This window comes from Alternaria hordeiaustralica (assembly GCF_023758085.1).
Source record: "Alternaria hordeiaustralica strain BMP 2776 chromosome Unknown scaffold_6, whole genome shotgun sequence".
Lineage (NCBI taxonomy): Eukaryota > Fungi > Ascomycota > Dothideomycetes > Pleosporales > Pleosporaceae > Alternaria > Alternaria hordeiaustralica.
Genome location: NW_026056778.1, coordinates 277,787 through 297,303, shown reverse-complemented (window position 1 = coordinate 297,303; position 19,517 = coordinate 277,787). Strand labels below are relative to the sequence as shown.

Sequence of the window (19,517 nt, the reverse complement as noted above, 5' to 3'; positions counted from 1 at the left end):
TCTGCGCCTTGGCACCGCGCGCGTCATCGTTCTCACAATCTTCTTTTAATCTCGCAGAGATACACCAAGAATGACCTATGTTCGCGTACAGCAAACATCCCAGAAACGTGAATTTTTAGTTCCGCATGTAAAACAACACCTGTGGAACGCGCCTAGAGATGCCGACGAGATATGAGTAGAAGACCAGGTACTGGAAGCTGCCCAAGTATCAACCCACCAACTTCTAATCTACATCTACATCCGTGTCAGAGTCCACCCGCAGGACAAGGACCAATTCTAATCATTATCAAGCTGAAGCGCGATCAGGCTCATCGCCTTTCGTGTGGCACACAATCTCCAATGGTTGCAACTTGGTAAACATACCATCACCCTCTGCTCGAGCCTGGCATGTCACCACAATTCTTCAAGTGCATGTTCACACCTCAAAACCATGCCAGGTCTCCATCCTTCTCCGTTCTCCTCATGTTGATCCCGGCCTCGAATCTTGCCCGGCCGTCTCACGTTTCAATAGCAGACATCGTTATTGGCCGCTCAGCCAGCTTGACCTAACCCAAAGCAGCAGGCACACCATGCATCGCGCCCCTAACGACAATATCGCGTAGTTTTGTGGATTTTTCCTCGAAACATCGGAGCCCCGAAGGGCTATAGCGACATGGACTGCATATGCACATGGATCAGCGGGAAGTCTAGGTTCAGCCCATTACTTGGAGACATGTTGGGATATAAGACCGCCTCGACGACCATGTTCATGGAGTCAGGCCGCCCTCATTGATCTTGACAACGTCCGCCACAGAATGAAAACGTTCACGCGATGCCTCGTATGGGCGAGTGTGGTCACACCGTTCGTCGCAGCCCAGACCGCCAACGTTACACTCGTCGCAGCCGCGACTGGAATCGAGGGCGACAATACCAACTTCGTCTACGGCAAATCACCTTTACTGGTCACCAATGATGGAAGTGCTGCCGACGGTGGCTTCCGGATATTCTCTGGCTCCAACTCCTCAAGCTTTGCAGAGAAGTCGCATCAGAAGACTGGTCGCTCGAAGATTGCTGTTGCTGTTCACGACATCGACGGTAGGGATCTGATCGTCAACATCCCAGCTCCAGATTCTTTGATCAGGGTCTTTGATGCTCAGAATGGGGAAACGATCGAAAGTAATAACAAGAAGCAGCTGGGCGACTGGAGTACTGCGTGCGTGTGGCGTAGTGGGAAGAGCGGACAGAGTTACATCTTCCTCTTTGGAAAGAAGATGGTCGTGCAGTTCTTGATTCGGGGCAATGAAAGCCGGGTTGAGATTCTGGAGGTACTGTTGTCTCTTGATCATGGCTAAAGACAGTAGTACTGACAAAGGTCATAGGTTCAAACTTTTCCCGTTGCTATCGAAGGCGAAACTTGCGCCGTATTCGCGAATGGCGGGATCTTCTTTTCGGCCGAAGATCGACCATTGTACTCTTTCCAAGCGTCAGAGTCTGTCCAGGCACCCGAGATCAAGACTGTTACCGAGGACATCGAAGTTGCGGGACTTGCTACTTACCACAGCGCATCCGCCGACTATCTGTTCGTAGCCCACGACGAGGTCATCGATGTGTACGACTCCGACATCAAGCAGAAGGGAAGCATCTCATTGAGCGGTATCTCTGATCTTTCTATCGAGGGCTCGCTAGCCATCCTTCAATCTTCAGTTGCTGGATACCCATCTGGCGCATTCGCCTTCGCTTTTGAGGGAGAAGATGATACTGGGGTAGCTGTAGGTTCTCTGGACGGTGCGCTCAAATCCATGGGCATCAAGGCAAACACACAGTACAGTCCCAACAACAAGGCTTGCAAGCACTGCGAAAGCTCCGTCACCAAGAAGTGCTCCAACAATGGCTTCGTGTCAGGCAAGGACTGTTCCTGCTTTGCCGGCTTTACTGGTCGCGACTGCTCCAAGATCACCTGCGAAAACGATTGTTCTGGACATGGCAAGTGTACCGGCCCAAATGTCTGCAAGTGCAAAGATGGGTGGACTGGCCCAGACTGCTCGTTCGTCGCGGTCACCGCAAAGTTCGAGACTGATGCAAACGGCGGAGACGGCGATGACCCTGCGATTTGGATCCACCCCACTCGACCAGATCAGAGCAAGATCATTACCACAACAAAGTCTGAAGAGGGCGAAGGCTTTGGTGTCTTCGATCTGCAGGGAAGACTTCTTCAGCATTTGACGGCTGAGGAGCCAAACAACGTCGATGTCATCTACAACTTCACTCTCGGTTCCCGGAAGGTCGATCTCGCATTCGCAGCATGCCGCGGTGACAACACCATGTGGTGAGTACCATCGCATGACTTCTTACAACATCTGCTAATGCATCGCCAAGCCTGGTCGAAGTAAACAGCACAGGCTACCTCAGCACTGTTTCTGGTGGTAAGCAAATGCTACCGAGAGACTACGAACCCTACGGCTCCTGCAACTACCGCTCTCCGACCACCGGAAAAGAGTACCTCTTCGTCAACAACAAGGATGCGCAATACCTACAGTACGAACTCAGCGCGACCGCGAACGGCACCCTGCAGACTACCCTCGTCCGCGAATTTCAAGGCGGCTCAGGCGGCCAAGTCGAAGGCTGCGTCGCGGACGAAGGCGCCGGCTACCTCTTCATCGGCGAAGAACCACTCGGTATCTGGCGATACGAAGCCGAACCCACTGGCTCAAACAACGGTGTTCAGATCGCGCAAGTAGGCGACGCCAGCGGCCTCCACGCCGACGTCGAGGGCATCACTCTCGTGCCAGCCAAGTCAGGTCCGGGTGGCTATATCATCGTTTCGTCGCAGGGCATCTCAGCGTACCTTATCTACGAGCGCGCGCCCCCGCACAAGTACGTGGAGACGTTCACTATCATTGATAACAAGGCAAAGGGCATCGACCACGTTAGTAATACGGATGGATGTGCTGCTGTGGGCAACGCGCTGAATAAGGACTTTCCAAATGGGCTTTTCGTCACGCATGACGATGCTAATGAGCTGGCTGGTGGAGGCACGGCAAAGGAGGCGAGCTTTAAGTTGGTTAGTCTGGGGGATATCTTTGGCAAGGAAAGGGTGGCGAAGCTGGGGTATTAGAGGTGGTTCTACAACAGGCTGTGAAGTTAGAGACGACGTTATCATTATCCAGCGATTGATGCAAGATCCGCCGCACCTCATACGAGAACAAAACTAAACAGGTCTGCAGAATATCTCACGATCGGAACATACAACGTAGGTGGCCTGAAGTCAAGGTAGGCTCTAATGCCTGGTACCGTTCTCTCTCAGCTTGACGCTCCGACACCCCAAGACCTATGTTCCTCGTACCGCCGCCTCAGCTCAGCCTGGTCGTCCCTCCGCTGCAGCATCTCCATCCAGTCTGCCCGGCGCGGGCGATCTTCGTGAGTGGCTAACAGGGCGGCTTCTTCAAAGTTCTCGATGGGCATTTCTTCTACGCATGTGTCGTTAGTAAGGGTAACTTGAGGGAGCTGTTTAGCGACAGAATTCGCGTTGCAGCATACACATTACATTGATCAGTATATACTTCCTAGGTCAATGTATTCTCTTGTCTTAAGATAGTTTCACAGAAGGAAGGACAGAGTGAGTGTTTCACTTACCGGGATAAGATCTGTTCCAATGCTGGTGATGCGGCATTGAGTATTTCCAAGGGTCGAAATGCAAGTTTGGCCAGAAATCTGTAGCGGGGCTACGCAGCCTAGTCACGCTGTCGGACTTGTCCCCATACTCCCACGCGGTGTTTTCGCCATATAGCTCTGCAATGATGGTGACATTGTCGTGTCCGCATGTTTTCGCATAACTGCGTAGTTGCGCTAGTTCCGTGTCGCGAATCGCGTGGGCCATATCGTCGTCCATCGTGCATCCGTATCTGACCGATACACCGGCCTGGCCAGTCGGGATGTAATACCGTATCTGCCATTCAGTCATGGTGTCTTTCGCCATAAGATCGACGAGGTCGCGCATCGCAGCGATAGGGACGCAGGGTTGTTCTGGTGAGATCCTGGGCCACAGTGAGAGTAGATGGTCGAGGTGGACCGTCGCACGTCGCTTTCCCAGCTCGTGTTCAAGGTATAGGTTCCAAGAGTGCGGAGTATAGTTCTTGATGGCTTGGTGAAGGGTGTCGAGTAAGGCGACTATGTTCCATGTTTCTCCGTTTGCATCATTGAGACGGAAGTCGTCGCTGCCGTCCCACCGGCGGTTTATCGAGACACGCAGAATGTCGATGTGCAAGTGGAAATGCACTTCCATGAAGTCGGTCAGTGATGCTGCAATGGTGTCTGTCGTCTCTTTGCTCAGGCCGTAGTCTTCACTCAGCTCGGTCCCGTAGTCGTACTGCATGCCGGCCATTACTGGGATGTAAGCGACCTGCTTCTCGACGAGGTAGCTCCGCGCTTCCTTGTATATCTGAGAACATGTCTGTAGTAGAGCAATGTACGGGTCGGGTTTGTTGAGATAGTACGGGTTCAAGGGTACGCGCTGGTATTGCTTGTCGAGTGCAAGGTCGTAGATCTGGTTTCGCAGTTCGCCGGAGAGATCAAAGAATGTCTTGCGACCTGGCACGAGCGCTTTCGCGTCTTTGGTGACGATGTCTAAGCGGCTTGTCATGATGAAGTGACGACTGGTCGCGGCTGATTTTTTTCGCGATTCCCGAGGTCTGCAGTCGTGACCGCGTACTGGCGTGGGGTTCGTGTGGGATCGCGTGTCAATTGCGGGGCAACCCAGGACAAGCGATGTGACGACCATCAAGTTTGAAGACATACTCTTTGGCCTACCATCCTCTCAAAACACTGTACTCTCATTTACATACGGTAATTCATCATCATATGCCATTTGACGAAATTCGCAGGACGAGCATTGAGAAAGTTGGCGCACATGAATCCCGCACGTGACTTAGACATTCATCCACTGGTCTCATAGTGTAGCGCAATATCCACTAACCGGCAGAGACTCTCATAATCCATCGCTGAGACAGCTCATGCGCGTATTGAGTCTCGACCGCTGCGAAAGGTCTGACGTCACCACACCACTCCAGACTGTCGCAAGTCCCCTTCACCTCGCCCTCACCTCGTCCCGCACGTCCCTATACTGCCGGCAGAACCACGGGTACCGGCGTGAGCACAGTCCATGTGAAATCCGGGCCCACAGGTTCATCCGGCCGCTCTTGGCAGGCCAGCAGCCGACTATATAAACAGCGTTTCCTGCCTCCCTCCTACAATCCACACGCCCCCCGGGCTATACTCGACTAACTCACAGCAGCTGGCTAACCCCCAGCATCGCCTTCTCGACTGGCTTTTCCCGGGCACGGCTTGGAAGAGAGACTCTTCGACGCATGGTTGCGAGTCATCGAGCGCCGCGAGGTGGGGCGGCCCTCCACAACATTCACTTGTTGTGTTCCTTATGCTTTTTCATTAATGCTTCTGGCTTGCCAGAACATTGAGGAAGAAGTTGGCGGTGTTTGATTTGTTGTGATGTGATCGAGTAAGGTGAAGTGAAAGAAAGTGAAGTGAAGATGAATGCAATATGAATCGAGAAAAGAGTGAGAACAATCGCTACCGTTTACCATTGTGATAGCGACCATCGCTCTTCATGTTGATACCCGGACCATATATCTTCTAGTCGTACAGTCTGTCATCAGAAGAAGAACGAGGCTCCACCAGAACCTCTAATCGGCTCCAGAGCTCTAGAAGGGCTTCATCGCCAATGTCACCAGACAAAGCCTTTTTGATATCCTCAATCTTCCACCCGTGATATTTACTTTCATAATCGGCAATGTAGATACTCGCGATGGTCTCGAACGAGGCAGGGGGGAGGAGATTCTTGTCGCTTCGAGCGCAATGAGCGAGGGCATCGGCGCGGGATTGTTGGTATGCCAACTCTAACCAGTGTCTCTCCAAGTTGACTCGGGTGACACAACTTGCGTGCTGATCTGACGACAAATGTCTATCATAAAACCTTTCGTCCAGCCTCCAAGGGCAGCGTTCGCACAGTGTCTTAGTGTCGGGTTTGAGCTGTGCCTCTGCATATGTCTGTTCTAGTCCTCTGAACTCCCAAAGAATGAGATCCTCTGCCTCGACACAGATGCCGTCTGGACACAGCCGCTGTATCTGCCGTTTCGCTTCTTCGTAATCCTTGTCGTGTTGATCAATCTCATTCTTTGCTCTTTCCGCCTCCATAATCATCCTGTTCAATTCTCCAGTGGAATATTCAATCTCCTCGTCAAGCTCATGATCCTGATATCGTTGTAGAAGTCTCTTGGTATAGTATATGTTGGTCGGATCATCTGGATCATCTTGGTAAGTTCTGATCTGTTGGAAAGCACCTTCGGCCCAGCCTCGTCCTGACGGCTTGTGCTGCGCCCGGATGAAGTCAGCCCGAAACTGATCGATGTCAAGCTTTTCGGGCCAACCGTTCTTGATCAGAAGCGATGATGTGATGTTTTGGGACGGCGGAAGGACGCGCGGATCAGCGGGGTTTGCGGCCACCCATGGTGTCCATGCTGTGCTCCGATATGCGTCTCTGATCCTCCTCAAGAAGGTTGGCGCATCGGTCCATCTCGTCCAATCACGACTGTGCCTGTTCACCGAGAGAATTCTCGTTGAGTTAATCGCTCCAATGACAGGGGTGTCTTCCCATCTGTGACCAGATTGTAGAACAGAGAGGAGTGTAGAATGTATTAATTATTCTATGTACAAAAGAGTGTGCCCTTATTTATATAGAGAGAAGGAAGCGCTAGTAAGTACGCTAGTAAGTAAATTACGTAAGAGAATGCTTAACTAATAGCCTCTCTAAATCTAAATAAAGAATAAATTAAATAAAAAAAAGAAAGAAAAAATAATTTGCTTAAAATAATATACTATAGAAAGAATAAGCTAGATAAGGTATAAGTACTACTAATATTGCAGAAGAAGTTAAACCTATTATAAGGCCTAAAGTATAGTAGATCTTTTAGAACTTAATAGTATTAAGAGCTTTAGTTAATATATTAGTAGAGTTATCTTTGCTATTAATCTACTAAATTATAATATTTTTATTACGTACGTAATTACGTATAAAGTAATACTATATATTAATATACTTACTTTACTAGTAAAACTCTAGATTCTTAGTAAGCTTAATAGTAGACTTATTATTAATATAAATAAAAATAAAGTTAAAGATAATACTAACTCTAAGATTATTAATAAAGTTATAAATTTAAATAGCTTCTTTAATAGCTTTACTAAGAGTAATATACTTAGCTTTATACGTAAAGAGTGCTACAATCTTTTATAAGCCTAAAGACTAGAAGATAGAACCTTTAGTAAGTATAAAAATATAGCTAGTTATAAATTACTAGGTATTTAGATATCTAGCCTAGTTAGCGTCTATATATCTATATAGACTAGGTTCTTACTTTATATACGTAATACTAACTTAAGAAGTACTATTAATATATACGTAGGCCTATATAATACTATCTAAATAAGACTATATAGAATAGCTATTAAATTATTTATATAATAAGGCTGTATAGATAAGATTAATACGCGTTATAGCTAGTAAGTAGTTAAGAAAGCTAAACTTCTATAAATACGCCTTCTAGAAGTAAGGTAAAGAAGTAGTGTTCTTGTTATTAGCTAGTTTTACGTAGTAGTTACATAGCGTGCTTATAGTAGGTAGATTTATAAGCTTATACTACTCTAGTACGTATTATATATATTTAGATTAGTAAATAGTAGTTATATTTAATTAGTAATTAATATATATACTAAGATATAAGGCGTCTAGTTCTAACGTAATAGTAAATAACTTAGATAAGTTATTTTTAAAATAATTAATAATACGCTAGCATAGTGTATAGATTTAAATATTATTTATATAGATAAATATAATAAGTAACTTAGTATTATAGATATAGATATAAGAGTTATATAAGAAGATATAAAATTCTATTATAATAAGTTAGAAGGTAAGAGTCTTATACTAGCTGCGCAGAGACTAAATAAGGCTATATAGAGATTTTCTTAGTAGCTATATATAACTAGTAGGTAGAATAACTAGAGAAGAAGGTATATAGTAGACTATCTTATAAAGCGTAGTATTAAAAAAAGTAATAAAAACGTCTATTTAATTACTTATCTATTCTAGTAGTATATAAATAGTAAGTAGTATATAAATAGACGTAGAACGTGCTATTAGAGAGAACTTTTTAGTATAGTTAATTTCTTATTATTACTAAAAGCTGCAAGCTACTACTTATACTTTTAGCTTAGTAAGTTTATCTATAAGAGTTAGTTTAGCCTTAAATATAAACTTAGAAGAGATAACTTTTATTCTCTTAGGCACTAGTATAACGTTATAGACATTCTTTAAAAGTAGATTATTAAGCTTCTTATAAGTTACCTTATACTATCTTATAGCCTATAGTAATATTATAGCCTCTTTATAGGTTTTTAGTATATAAATTAATAAAGCTAAGATTATAGCTATTACTAGATTAGTGTAGAGACTATAAAGATTAGCATTAAGATCTTTATTAATAGTAATAGGTATATTATTAAGAGAAACTAGAGTAATATCTTAAAGATTATTATCTAGTAGTTCTTTAGTAAACTTATTACTATTATCTTTATTAATAGGTGCGTATACGTAGCGTATTATACTTTATATTAGAGAAACCTATATATTAGAGTTGTACTAAATTATCTATTCTTTCTTATTACTAATAAGGTTATAAGTAGCTAGGTTCTTATATATAAGAATATTATTAGAGATTTTCTATATATAAGACTAGAAATTATTTATAAAATTCTTAGTTATATAGAAGTAGTATAGATACTTACTATATTTACTAGTATAATCTCTATTAAAATAGTTATATTATATACATTTATATAGTAATAAGTAATCTAACACTCTAGATAGATAGGTAGCTATCTAAGTACTATTATTATTACTAAAATAAGTATAAGTAGAGCTAGACTTAATATAATTTAAACATAGTAAGGTAAGATTACACTATACCTATTTACCTAAACACCTAATACACTTTCTATTACTAATATTTTTTAGTAAAACGTATAGATAGTTAGTATTCTTATATATATTATAAGAGTAGTTACTATTATATATAGTTACTAGTAGGTAACCTCTTTATTAATAGTGTAGCTATATTTAGTTTTAGCATATATAGTAGCGTTAGTAAGATAAAAGTATAGCGTAAACTTATACCTACACTAGTTTATAGTTAAGGTAGTTATTAGTAGTAATATAAGAGTTATAAATAGAGCCTAGTACTTCTTAAGTATAATACTTCTTTTTCTAGTAAAGTGTATAGTAGTTACTAGCCTATATAATTTATTATAAGGTAGCTAGAATATATATAGTTTAGCACTTAATATAATAGTTGTATTTAGAGGTTATAGAAAAAAGTGTAAACTTACACTATTTTCTATACTATAAATATAAGGCGTAGAGATATACTCTAGTATTATGTATTATACTATAATACTAACTATATCTCTTATTATTCTCTAAGTCTAGTTAGAAGTTAGAAATAATAGTATTATAGTTACTATTATAGTGTATAGTATACTTATATAGCAATAGCGTACGTGCTACTAGTATATCTCTAGATACGCCTACTCTATCTATTAAAATATCTAGTAGTGCCTTATTATAGTTACTATTATAGCGCGTAGTAGGCTTATATAGTAATAGCGTATATACTACTAGTACGTCTTTAGGTACGTCTACTCTATTTATTAAAATGTTTAGTAGTGTTTCTAGTAATAACTAAGTAAAGTAGAAAAAAGTAGTAGACTATAACTTAAAAGCTTATTTCTACTATACTTTATTATTTTAAGCTATAAGAATAACGTCTTAGTCTACCTAAGTCTATATATAATAGTTAACTTTTATTTTAGTTATATAATAACTATAGAGAAGATTAGAGTCTTCTAGATACTTATAATATAGATGTTAGTAACGTACGTAAAGTTTATAGGCCTAGTCTAGAGGTACTTTCTATATAGTTAGAATAGAGAGAAGAGTATTATTCTAGTTAAGAGCGTCTTCTATAGTAGTTAGAGTAATTAGCGTATAAAGATTATTATAGTTAGAATTAGAGTTAAAGTTATCTATAATAGTAGGTATAGAAATAGAATCTTATAGTAAACGCTAGTTAATATATTAGCTATAAGGCTGTAGGTCTGCTATACTAGTAGTATTATTAATATAGGTAATAGAGATCTATTTAACTTATCTAGTATTAGAGTTCTAGACGTAGTAAATATTATTACTTAACGTATAGAGAAAGTACGTAATATAAGCGTAAGAAGTATAAAGCTTTCTTAAAGTAACTACGTTATATAGCTCTAGTAATATAGTAACGTATATATAAGCTCTCTATACACTAGCTTTAGATAGGTTAAGTTATCTCTAATATAGTATCTTATATAGAGTCTTAATATACTTAAGAGCTTTAGATAGAAAATTATTCTTTTTATAAACTACTTTAAGTAGTGTATATATCTATAAACTCTCTAGAAGTATAGTATTCTATAGTATTTCTTTAGTGTAGTTAATAATAGCTATAGTTATAATAGAAGTAGAAGTAAAGTTCTAAATTATAGTAGCTGCTTACTCTTATATAATATAATATAAGCGTTTAACTATATCTACTATATAGTAAGCGTATAGAACGCAGAGTTCTATAGTAATACTATAGTTAGCGTAGTATGCTTTAATTATATTAGTAATAAACTTATTATTATAGCGCAGCTAATAAATAGATTTACTATACTCTATAATAAGATATATAAGAAGTAAGATAAGTTTAGCGCTAATAGTGTTTTTTAAGCTAAATAGCTCTACCTATATAAAGCGTGTAGCGTTATTAATAAGAAAAAGAGTATACTTTTTACTATTTAAACTAGAGACTAAGTAAGGTCTTTAGGTATTTATAGTAACTAGCTTACTAAACTATTAATAGTATTAGTTAGCTAGGTTACGTAGAATTTTATACAAAGCTTAAGTAGTATAGTATATAGAATAGTTATCTTTAAGCTTAGCTTTAATTTAAGTATTAGTAATAGTTATCTCTATACTTATCTAGGTAAGTTATTATATACTCTCTAAACTAAGATAGCTAAGGTAGTAGTGCTTAGCCTAAACTAGATTATTAAAATTAACTATAGCAGCAATAATAGGCTAAGAAGGTAGTTACTTAATAAGAAGAATATAGATATTAATATAAAAATTATAAGGCGTATAGATAACTTTAGCCTTAGTATCTTTTCTATATACCTTTATATAATCTTTAGTAGTAATTATAATAAAACTAGGTTCTAAATTAGCTAAGAAGAAAATAGAAAGAAGGTTATACTATACTTAGAGCGCGTAGCGTATATTATAAAGCTAGAGTATAATAATCTTACTTTAGAAGTTTATAACTATTATTTTAATAGTCTCTATTCTAGTAATATTAAGTTACGCACTTTATTTATACGCGCTTATAGTTTCTATACAGAGCGTAAGTTTAGTAAATAGAGAGTAGTTATTAGTAATATATTAGAAAGCTCTACTATTATAGATCTAGTAGTAAGTAGTTAAAGTTAAGTGTATAGTTATAAGTATAACTAATAATATATTAGAACTATAGATGCTATCTAAACTATTCTTATATAGGCTACTTAAGAGAGCTCTCTATACTTCTAAGTAAATACTTTTATACTTTTAGATAGCGTTAGTAAGTGCTAAGTAAGTAGAGTAAGAGTATGTATAGTTTAGGTCTATAGTAGAGTTAAAGTTAGCGTTAAAGTTAGTAACTACTATAATAATATAGTCTTAGTTACTACTAGAGTTAGTAGAGGCGTAGAGAGTAAGAGCTATAGTAGATTTAGCCTTAACTTTAGTAGCGCGTTTCTTAGCGTTATACTTATTCTTAGTATGTCTAAGCTTTTTATAGAATATATACTTAGAAGTATCTAGCTTACCTACGTAATAATAGATATTAATAGTATATCTACTATAACTATAGTAATTATAGTTAATATAAAGTAAATCTTGTTTACTAGTCTTACTAAACTAGCTAGTCTTAGTCTTGTCTTTAGAAGTAGTGTTTTTAGAATAATTTTTAGAATAATTCTTAGACTTATTATTTTTATTAGCTTACTAATAAGCGCTGTTATTATTAGTGTAGTTAAGTAGAAGTAACTAAAATTTCTTAAAGTTATTAGCGCTTATCTTCTTACTAAAGTGCGTAAGACGCTAGTATTAGATAAATAAGTTATAAAGATAGAGTAAAGTAGTAAGAATCTTAGTAATAAGCTATAAGTGCGTAAGAGTACTATTAGCATTCTAGATATTATTATAGATATTCTTAAACTTAGTAAGAAAAGAGTATATAGCTATAATATTATTAAGCTTAATATAGTCTAACTTAATAAGAGAGCGCTTAAACTATATCTTATTATTAGGTTTATTATTATTAATAATAGAGGCTATTACTAACAAAAGTAACTCTAGATTACTAATTTTCTTCTATATCTAGAGTTCTATAGTAGTCTAGAGAAGTATAAATATAAAGTAATATAACTTCTTATACTCTTTATACTTCTAAAGGTAGAGGTTATAGTATATTAGTTAAGACTATAAGTCTAGCCTAAATAAGTTACCTTAAGTAGTAATCTTAAAGTTAGTAGTCTAATAAGTATAATAGAAAGAGGTAAAATCTAGCGTAGTAAGTTTAGTAACTATAGCTAAGTTATTTTTATAGAGATATACGTATCTATTAAAACTTATAATAAGACTAAACGCTTTAGCCTACTCTAAGTAGTTCTTAGAGCTAGATAGTTTAGTAAAGTTTTTACTTAAGATAGTAGTAGTATTAATAAGCGTACTTATAATAATATAGTATATTAAGAGTAAGTAAAAGTATAAAGTATAGAGTAGGTATTTCTTAAATAAAGTGTAGTATAGTTAAGTAACTATAACTATAGTTAGTTGCGTAATATAAAGCGTAAGTATAGTAATTTAGTAAGCTAGATTACGCGTAGTTACGTAGAGGCTTATAACCTATAGAATAAAGAGAAGTATAAAATATATTAATTATTCTATATATAAAGAAGTATGCCTCTATTTATATAGAGAGAAAGAAGCGCTAGTAAGTACGCTAGTAAGTAAATTACGTAAGAGAATGCCTAACTAATATAGATCTATACTATTTGCTCTTGTATAGATCTTAGAATTAGACTAAGCACCTATTAACTTGTAGCTAGTAATTACTCCTCTCCTCTTCTTTATAGACCCTAATTGCATTCTTCCTAGTGTTATATTGGAGTTGCTAACTTCTGTAGAGATCCTAGCTATCCTAGCCGCTATTGGTCAAGTGGACCGTTCCTGGCCGCATGAGGAACGAAGGGTCTTTGTCTGCTTCGTCAGGATTACAGCCGTAGCCCAAGAATTTATCTACCCGGAAATCGGAAAAAGTGCCACCCCATAACCAATGGTCATTGTCGAGCAGTGCGGCGTCTACATATGGGAGGATCTCCATTAAGCGCAGGTCGGCTGCATCGCGCCTGCAGGGACTGGCTGTAGAATTGATTTGGTGTGGGCCACGCTTGATAGAGTCATGCGGAATGAACGAGGCATTTGCTAGCATGGTATAGATTTCGTCCATCAAGGCAGCAACTTCCTGAAGTTGGTCTTCATTGTAAGTCTCGACGACCTGAATATCGACGTCATTGTCGTGAGGTGATAGTGAGCTTGTGGTAGCGGAAGGGCTGTAGATGCGGTAGAAGCCCAGGAAAGCGATGAGAACTACAACGAACACGACTAATGGGTCCTGATATCGTTTTCTCGTGGTAGAACCGCGTAGAGCCTGGCGAGGTGGCTCATCGTGGTCGTGCTTGGTCATTGGTAAAGACATGGGCAATCGCTGTGGGAGGCGGCTTCAGCGCTCCATGACCACGTCTGATGCGATAATGAAAGGGTTCCGCCATCATTTCATGGGAACATTGAGGACAGATGTAGAATTCAGAGGTAGTCGGACGCCTGACGCGGTTTGACACGCTTGCACGTGCACGCATCCACATTTTCGACGATGAGTCGGCAGGAACATGGACGCCCCACCATAGGCAACGACATTCGGAGTTGTATACGACAGCTTCTCTTGATGTATGGACCGAGAGAAAGCTTTAGACATTGAACAGTCAGATCTTCAGTGTTACCATGTCTGACGGGGTCTCGACGAGGAAACTTGGTCAACTGCCGGCTGAAATGCTGGATTTCACGCTCCTCAAGACGTCAGGCTCGCTTGCGCCGCGACTTGGCCGCCTGTCGTTCCCGGGACGCAAGAGTATCCTTACACCCGCCTTTATTGGCAACACATCCAGAGGCGTCATCCCCCATGTATCGCAGGACAACTTCCGACGGAGCGCCGATGTTGGCGGAGTTTACGTCGCGCTCGAGGACTGTGCGTACCCTCCCTCATATGTGCCACCAAGCACCGTTAACAGCATGCAGTCGTTGAGAAGCGCCCGCACAAGACTCCGCCAGTCTTCAAGTATGACGTGCCTGAGCCGTTGCGCAAGTTCATCGCCCTCTCCGAAGACACACTCCTCGTCCTGGGTGCACGTCGCAATCCGCCCATAGCCAGCCCTCACGGAAATACAGACACCGAGATACGCCTCCTGACGTCGGTCGGCTTCACGACTCTTAGCTCCGAGTACTATGCCGCCGCCGCACGCAAGCTGCAACCAGACATCGTCGTGGGATTGGGTGACATACCAGTCGGGCAGGAGGCCATCAGTCTCAAGCGGAAAGACCGGATGAGCGACAGGACCGAGGTGTGGCTGCGTGACATGGTAGCCAAGCAGGGCACCATCGACGAGGGCGAGAAAGCATGGAGCATCTTTGCGCCCATCCTGCCCATCGAGCGCGACCTACAGTCATGGTATCTGGATCACCTGCTAGACGATATGGTGGACAAGATCAGCGGCCTCGCCATCTACGACGCCTATCTACTCGATGAACTACCCGGCCAGCTCCATCACCTCCCACGACTATCCTTCCACCTCCCTGCCAGCCCACAGGAGCTTCTCCGCCATGTGCGCATGGGCGTGGACGTCTTCACCGTGCCCTTCCTCGCCGACGCGACCGACGCGGGTATCGTCCTCGACTTCACCTTCCCAGCGCCTGTCGGAGACGGCAATACAAGCGTGCGCCGCTCTCTGGGCATCGACATGTGGAGCGGTGAGCATGCTTTGTCCGTTACCCCGCTATCCGAAGGCTGCACATGCTACGCGTGCACAAAGCATCATCGCGCCTTCCTCCAGCACCTGCTTGCTGCCAAGGAAATGCTGGGCTGGGTACTCATTCAGCTACACAACCACGCCATTCTCTCGGCCTTCTTCGCCGGCATTCGCGCCTCCATCGAAGCGGGTACCTTCGACGCCGACATGGCCGCTTTCGAGGCCTATTACGAGCCTACGCTTCCCGAAAAGTCTGGTCAAGGACCGCGAGTTAGAGGATACCAGTTCAAGAGCGAGTCGCATGATCCGCATAGGGAGAAGAAGAACCCCAAGGCTTTCAAGAAATACAACGAAGAGACAATCGTGAAGCTGAAGGCAGCTCGTAGCCAACAAACAGAAAAGAGGCCAGCAATGACAGACGTTGTCGACGACGAGGCTCTGCTGGGCTTGGTTCAATTGGACGAGTATGTTGTGGACGCGGATCCGGATACGCATATGAAAGACTTGAAGGTCAAATAGGATTGAAGGGCCCGGGCACTCAAAGGATTATCCAAATACATTGCTTTCCCAATCCACGCGATCCATCGCCTAATACTACGCGTCTCTAGAGTCCACCGCATTTATGACCACATTGGCAAGCTCCCTACCCGTACGCGCATGCACCGCCCGCAGTCTGCCGCCTCTGGTCTGGCCTGGTGTAGCATAGCAAGATTCATCATATATCATCAGATAGAACATGTTCTCTATCAGATCGGACGTCATCAATGGCCCATCGTCAAGTATATCCACATACATCCATGTGGTTATATATTCTTTGCCCGGAACATCTTCGCCCCACAAAGACGAGCTTCGGCGTATGCTTCCTTCCAAATCAGCTTTGACGACACCGACATTTACGAACATTTCAGCCATTGCGAGAACTTCGTACTGCTGTTCAATTTCGCAAGTCCTTGGGAACAGAATGATTTCGGCGAGAGCTGTGAGCTGGTCTTTGGTCGCTGGTCGCTGGACTTGCGAGGCGTTGTCTGAACCGCTTGGATTGGAAGGCGCTTCGGTTTTGACCCTTGTGTTGTTACCGATATCTCTTTTCCGAATCCGTTCCCCGCTACTAGCAACGAGACCTGGCATGAATGGTGATCGCAATGGTATTTCAAGCTCGTCCAGGATCATGTATTGGCTTGTGTCGTCTATCGGATGCGACACTTCGGTGGTGCTGGCCGGCAGAGCGAAGGAGCGACTGGCACAGAGGAGGAGAAAAGGGTAGAACATCATCTCGGCTTCCGCAAGCTTGCTGTGTTGGGTGATGGTCAGTCGTGGACATGTTACTACCCGCCTTCTTATAAGTAGCAGCACGCTGTAAGAGGACCTGTTTACCAGATTGCGTAGGCATCACAGCAAGCATTCAAAGTATCGCTGCTTTACCATGTTCTACAATATGACAACTCCGAAGTGACGCCAAGATTGCACGACATATAAGAAGTAATGGTATCACAGCTGCCCGGACTACTTCACTCTTTCCGGCGGGACCTGACTATCGCAAACATGTTTTCACTGCAAATATGATACTCTTTGCAGCCCGGTCAATTCGTTTTCGTTTGCTATTCGTCACATCCCTTACAGGGCCACAGTATCCTTTCGTTCGTATCCCAGTCTCGAGCTTGGCAACGTGTAGCCACCGGCATTTAACCCTTCACATCATCGGCACCACGTTTCTAGGGGTACATGACGACGAAACAATGGCTAATCATTACAAGGAGCAATCACCAGAGCAGCAATCACTATCGATGCGCACAATCTTCCAATAACGCTAAGACTCGTGTGCTGTCTACATTAACATCCGCCATCATACGAACACAATAAGCGACGCCTCTCCAGTGGATCCGTCACATGACTGCAATCCACTATACGTCTCTCTTGCCTCCCAACTATCCATTCCGGAACGCCCAAACTCAAGTATACGGGTACTCAGAACTCGCAGACATATCCGCGATGGTACTTTGTCCCCCATAAACACGTGATCGTAGGCTCATCGTACTGTGGGTCTTCTCCACACTTCCCGACAGCCTCATCTCCGCACCGAATCTGGCCAGCATCAACGCCATTGCCTTCGTAACGGCAGTCCTTTTTGCCGGGTACTTTGATAGGGAATGAAACCTGTCAAGAACATCCGAGGTTAGCATATGTTAAAGAGGAAAAGAAGGACGGTTCACTTACTTCTTTGCTGGGAAACGGAGGATTATCGATGGCGTTGGGACGAGAGTCTTTGCCTAATTCTGTATAATGGATTAGCTCAAAAGAATTGTTCTTTACGTCGCCCCCACACGGTCCATATGCTATTCCTTGCTTCCCTCGTTGGGCGACGTAGAGGTATTTATCCTCATCCCAGACGCTGTACAGAAGCTGGAGGGAGAATTCAGGATGTGCCTAGTAAACCTCGGTATTAGTAAAGGTTATTCATTCGCAGTCGTATGGACTAGGATGACGAACTTACATTTCTAGTGTTATGTGCAGCTATCGAAGTGCTTCCACTCGCCAAGGTTTCTAGAGGAGCTGCCGAGATACAGGATAGACCGGCAAGTAGCCCGATAAATGAGTTATTGCAAATGAGCATAGTGGAGGGTAGTATTGTCGAAGCAGATGCGCAAGCCGTTTCTTCGCGAGTAAATGAGAAAGAGATGATGGCTTGAGAAGCAAACTAAAGTACCAGACAATCGTGCAGTTGTTAAGTGATAACGGTATATCATGTATGGCAGTATAGAGAGAGAAGGCTTTGAGGGTAGTGAGAACTTCTCTTTTATAGAATCAGGTACGTCAGACTAAAAGATGTCAAGAACATTGTATCACTTCGATTGGGTACACCGCTTTATACCTAGTATTGCTTCATAAAGTGTGCGCGCATTGTGCGAGACTAATGCAAAGGGTTGTCGCTCTGCGATTCATGTGCAAGCATTGGCATTCACATGTCTTCAAGACAAGGTTCTTTGAGCGCAAATAAAATCCTAATTGTATTCGCAGCTAGCATGTTGAAAGACTGGTCATGAAATATATCTTCGTGACAGCAAATGAAGTGAATTAGCTGGACATCGTACGCAGCTTAGTTAATGATGTTTTCACACTTCCAGCAATGGAAATGCGAGCACGATGCGCATTGTGCTGGGTGCTCTTTTGCCACGTTATTACTACCGCATTGGTGGCAGTTCCAGTTGTAGGAAACGGAGTTTACTAGGTATTTGATGAAGGAGGTTACTGACATGCTGGTTGTTGTTTTGGGATTGTTTGCGCGATGGAGGTAAGTGGTGTAAGTCTTAAGCACGATGGGATGATCTGTATTTAGACTTAAAGGTGGGTGGTGTGTTTGCAAACAGCGTTTCTGGTGTTTGATACGATGTGAACAATCGACATAGAGCCTTGTGCGTGCGTTATGTTGGTAACCTTAGCATTATGTTTCTTGGTGTGAGTGAATGCCTAGGTAGTATCATGAAAGCGACTTTTGCAGCACATAGACGGGCATGCGCCTGGCCCCCGGTGTCTTATCGATGCCGATGGAGTCAAGATACAAAGGACAGTATGCGTAAATCTTATTCTTACATGTCACGTTCGGATCCGCAACATCGAAGAAAGGTACCAATGAAATTTAGTTCTCTTCTTTTCGACGTCTTATGGGCTTTGTACAGTAACGATCATGGATCCGATGTATTAGCTGACGAAGTCACGCGTCTTTGTTAGGCTCAGCGACCAGATCCGCCCTCAATTGTAGTAAGAAGGTAATAATGTCGGAGTGGTGAAATGTATTTTGAAGGTAGTACACAACCTTATTTCCCGGGCGACGGTGTCATTGATTGACAGGCCGTTATCAATATCTCGACGAAGGTAGCGATTGATCTCAGCTTCGGTGGCGAATATGATCTCGGCGTTTTGGGGTTTCATAGCTTAGAGATATCCATCGAGACACTATACTGGCGCCTTGGTCTGGAGTCTATTCCTCAGAGTGAACGTAAATGTCTTAGCGGGCTAGGACCTTTTCTCAAGACAGTTGGTTTTGTGCTTATGGGCGGCAATAGCACCATGCATCCGCGGCCTTGTTCCCATCACTCAATAAAAATGACTGAGAAATGCCTCAACGGGAACTGACGCTGATGTGGTAATAAACTCAAGGCGGCGAACTAGTATAGGCTCTGCATTCCAGCGCGTTTCGAACATCGAGAAGAAGGTTGGATAAGACATATAGATTACCCACACTAGTGCAAACTCTATCCGTAAAAAGCACATGT

At 42.2% G+C, this 19,517-nt stretch overlaps 4 protein-coding genes across 4 annotated transcripts; 2 read left to right on the top strand and 2 right to left on the bottom strand.

The window, feature by feature from the left end:
* Positions 1 to 794: 794 nt before the first annotated feature.
* On the top strand, positions 795 to 3,094 carry J4E84_003988 (uncharacterized protein; the record flags this gene model as incomplete). The annotated part of the gene is made up of 3 exons (XM_049386597.1): positions 795 to 1,304; positions 1,359 to 2,305; positions 2,356 to 3,094. 3 exons carry the CDS (start codon positions 795 to 797, stop codon positions 3,092 to 3,094), a joined length of 2,196 nt encoding a protein of 731 aa, XP_049245367.1.
* Positions 3,095 to 3,604: 510 nt separating this feature from the next.
* J4E84_003987 (uncharacterized protein) lies at positions 3,605 to 4,618 on the bottom strand (the record flags this gene model as incomplete). Its single annotated transcript, XM_049386596.1, has 1 exon — positions 3,605 to 4,618. The coding sequence occupies one exon, from the start codon at positions 4,616 to 4,618 to the stop codon at positions 3,605 to 3,607; it is 1,014 nt and encodes a 337-aa protein (XP_049245366.1).
* A 1,007-nt stretch (positions 4,619 to 5,625) lies between these two features.
* Positions 5,626 to 6,186, bottom strand: J4E84_003986 (uncharacterized protein; the record flags this gene model as incomplete). The annotated part of the gene is made up of 1 exon (XM_049386595.1): positions 5,626 to 6,186. One exon carries the CDS (start codon positions 6,184 to 6,186, stop codon positions 5,626 to 5,628), a length of 561 nt encoding a protein of 186 aa, XP_049245365.1.
* Positions 6,187 to 14,224: 8,038 nt separating this feature from the next.
* On the top strand, positions 14,225 to 15,765 carry J4E84_003985 (uncharacterized protein; the record flags this gene model as incomplete). Its single annotated transcript, XM_049386594.1, has 2 exons — positions 14,225 to 14,468; positions 14,519 to 15,765. The coding sequence occupies 2 exons, from the start codon at positions 14,225 to 14,227 to the stop codon at positions 15,763 to 15,765; spliced, it is 1,491 nt and encodes a 496-aa protein (XP_049245364.1).
* Positions 15,766 to 19,517: the final 3,752 nt, after the last annotated feature.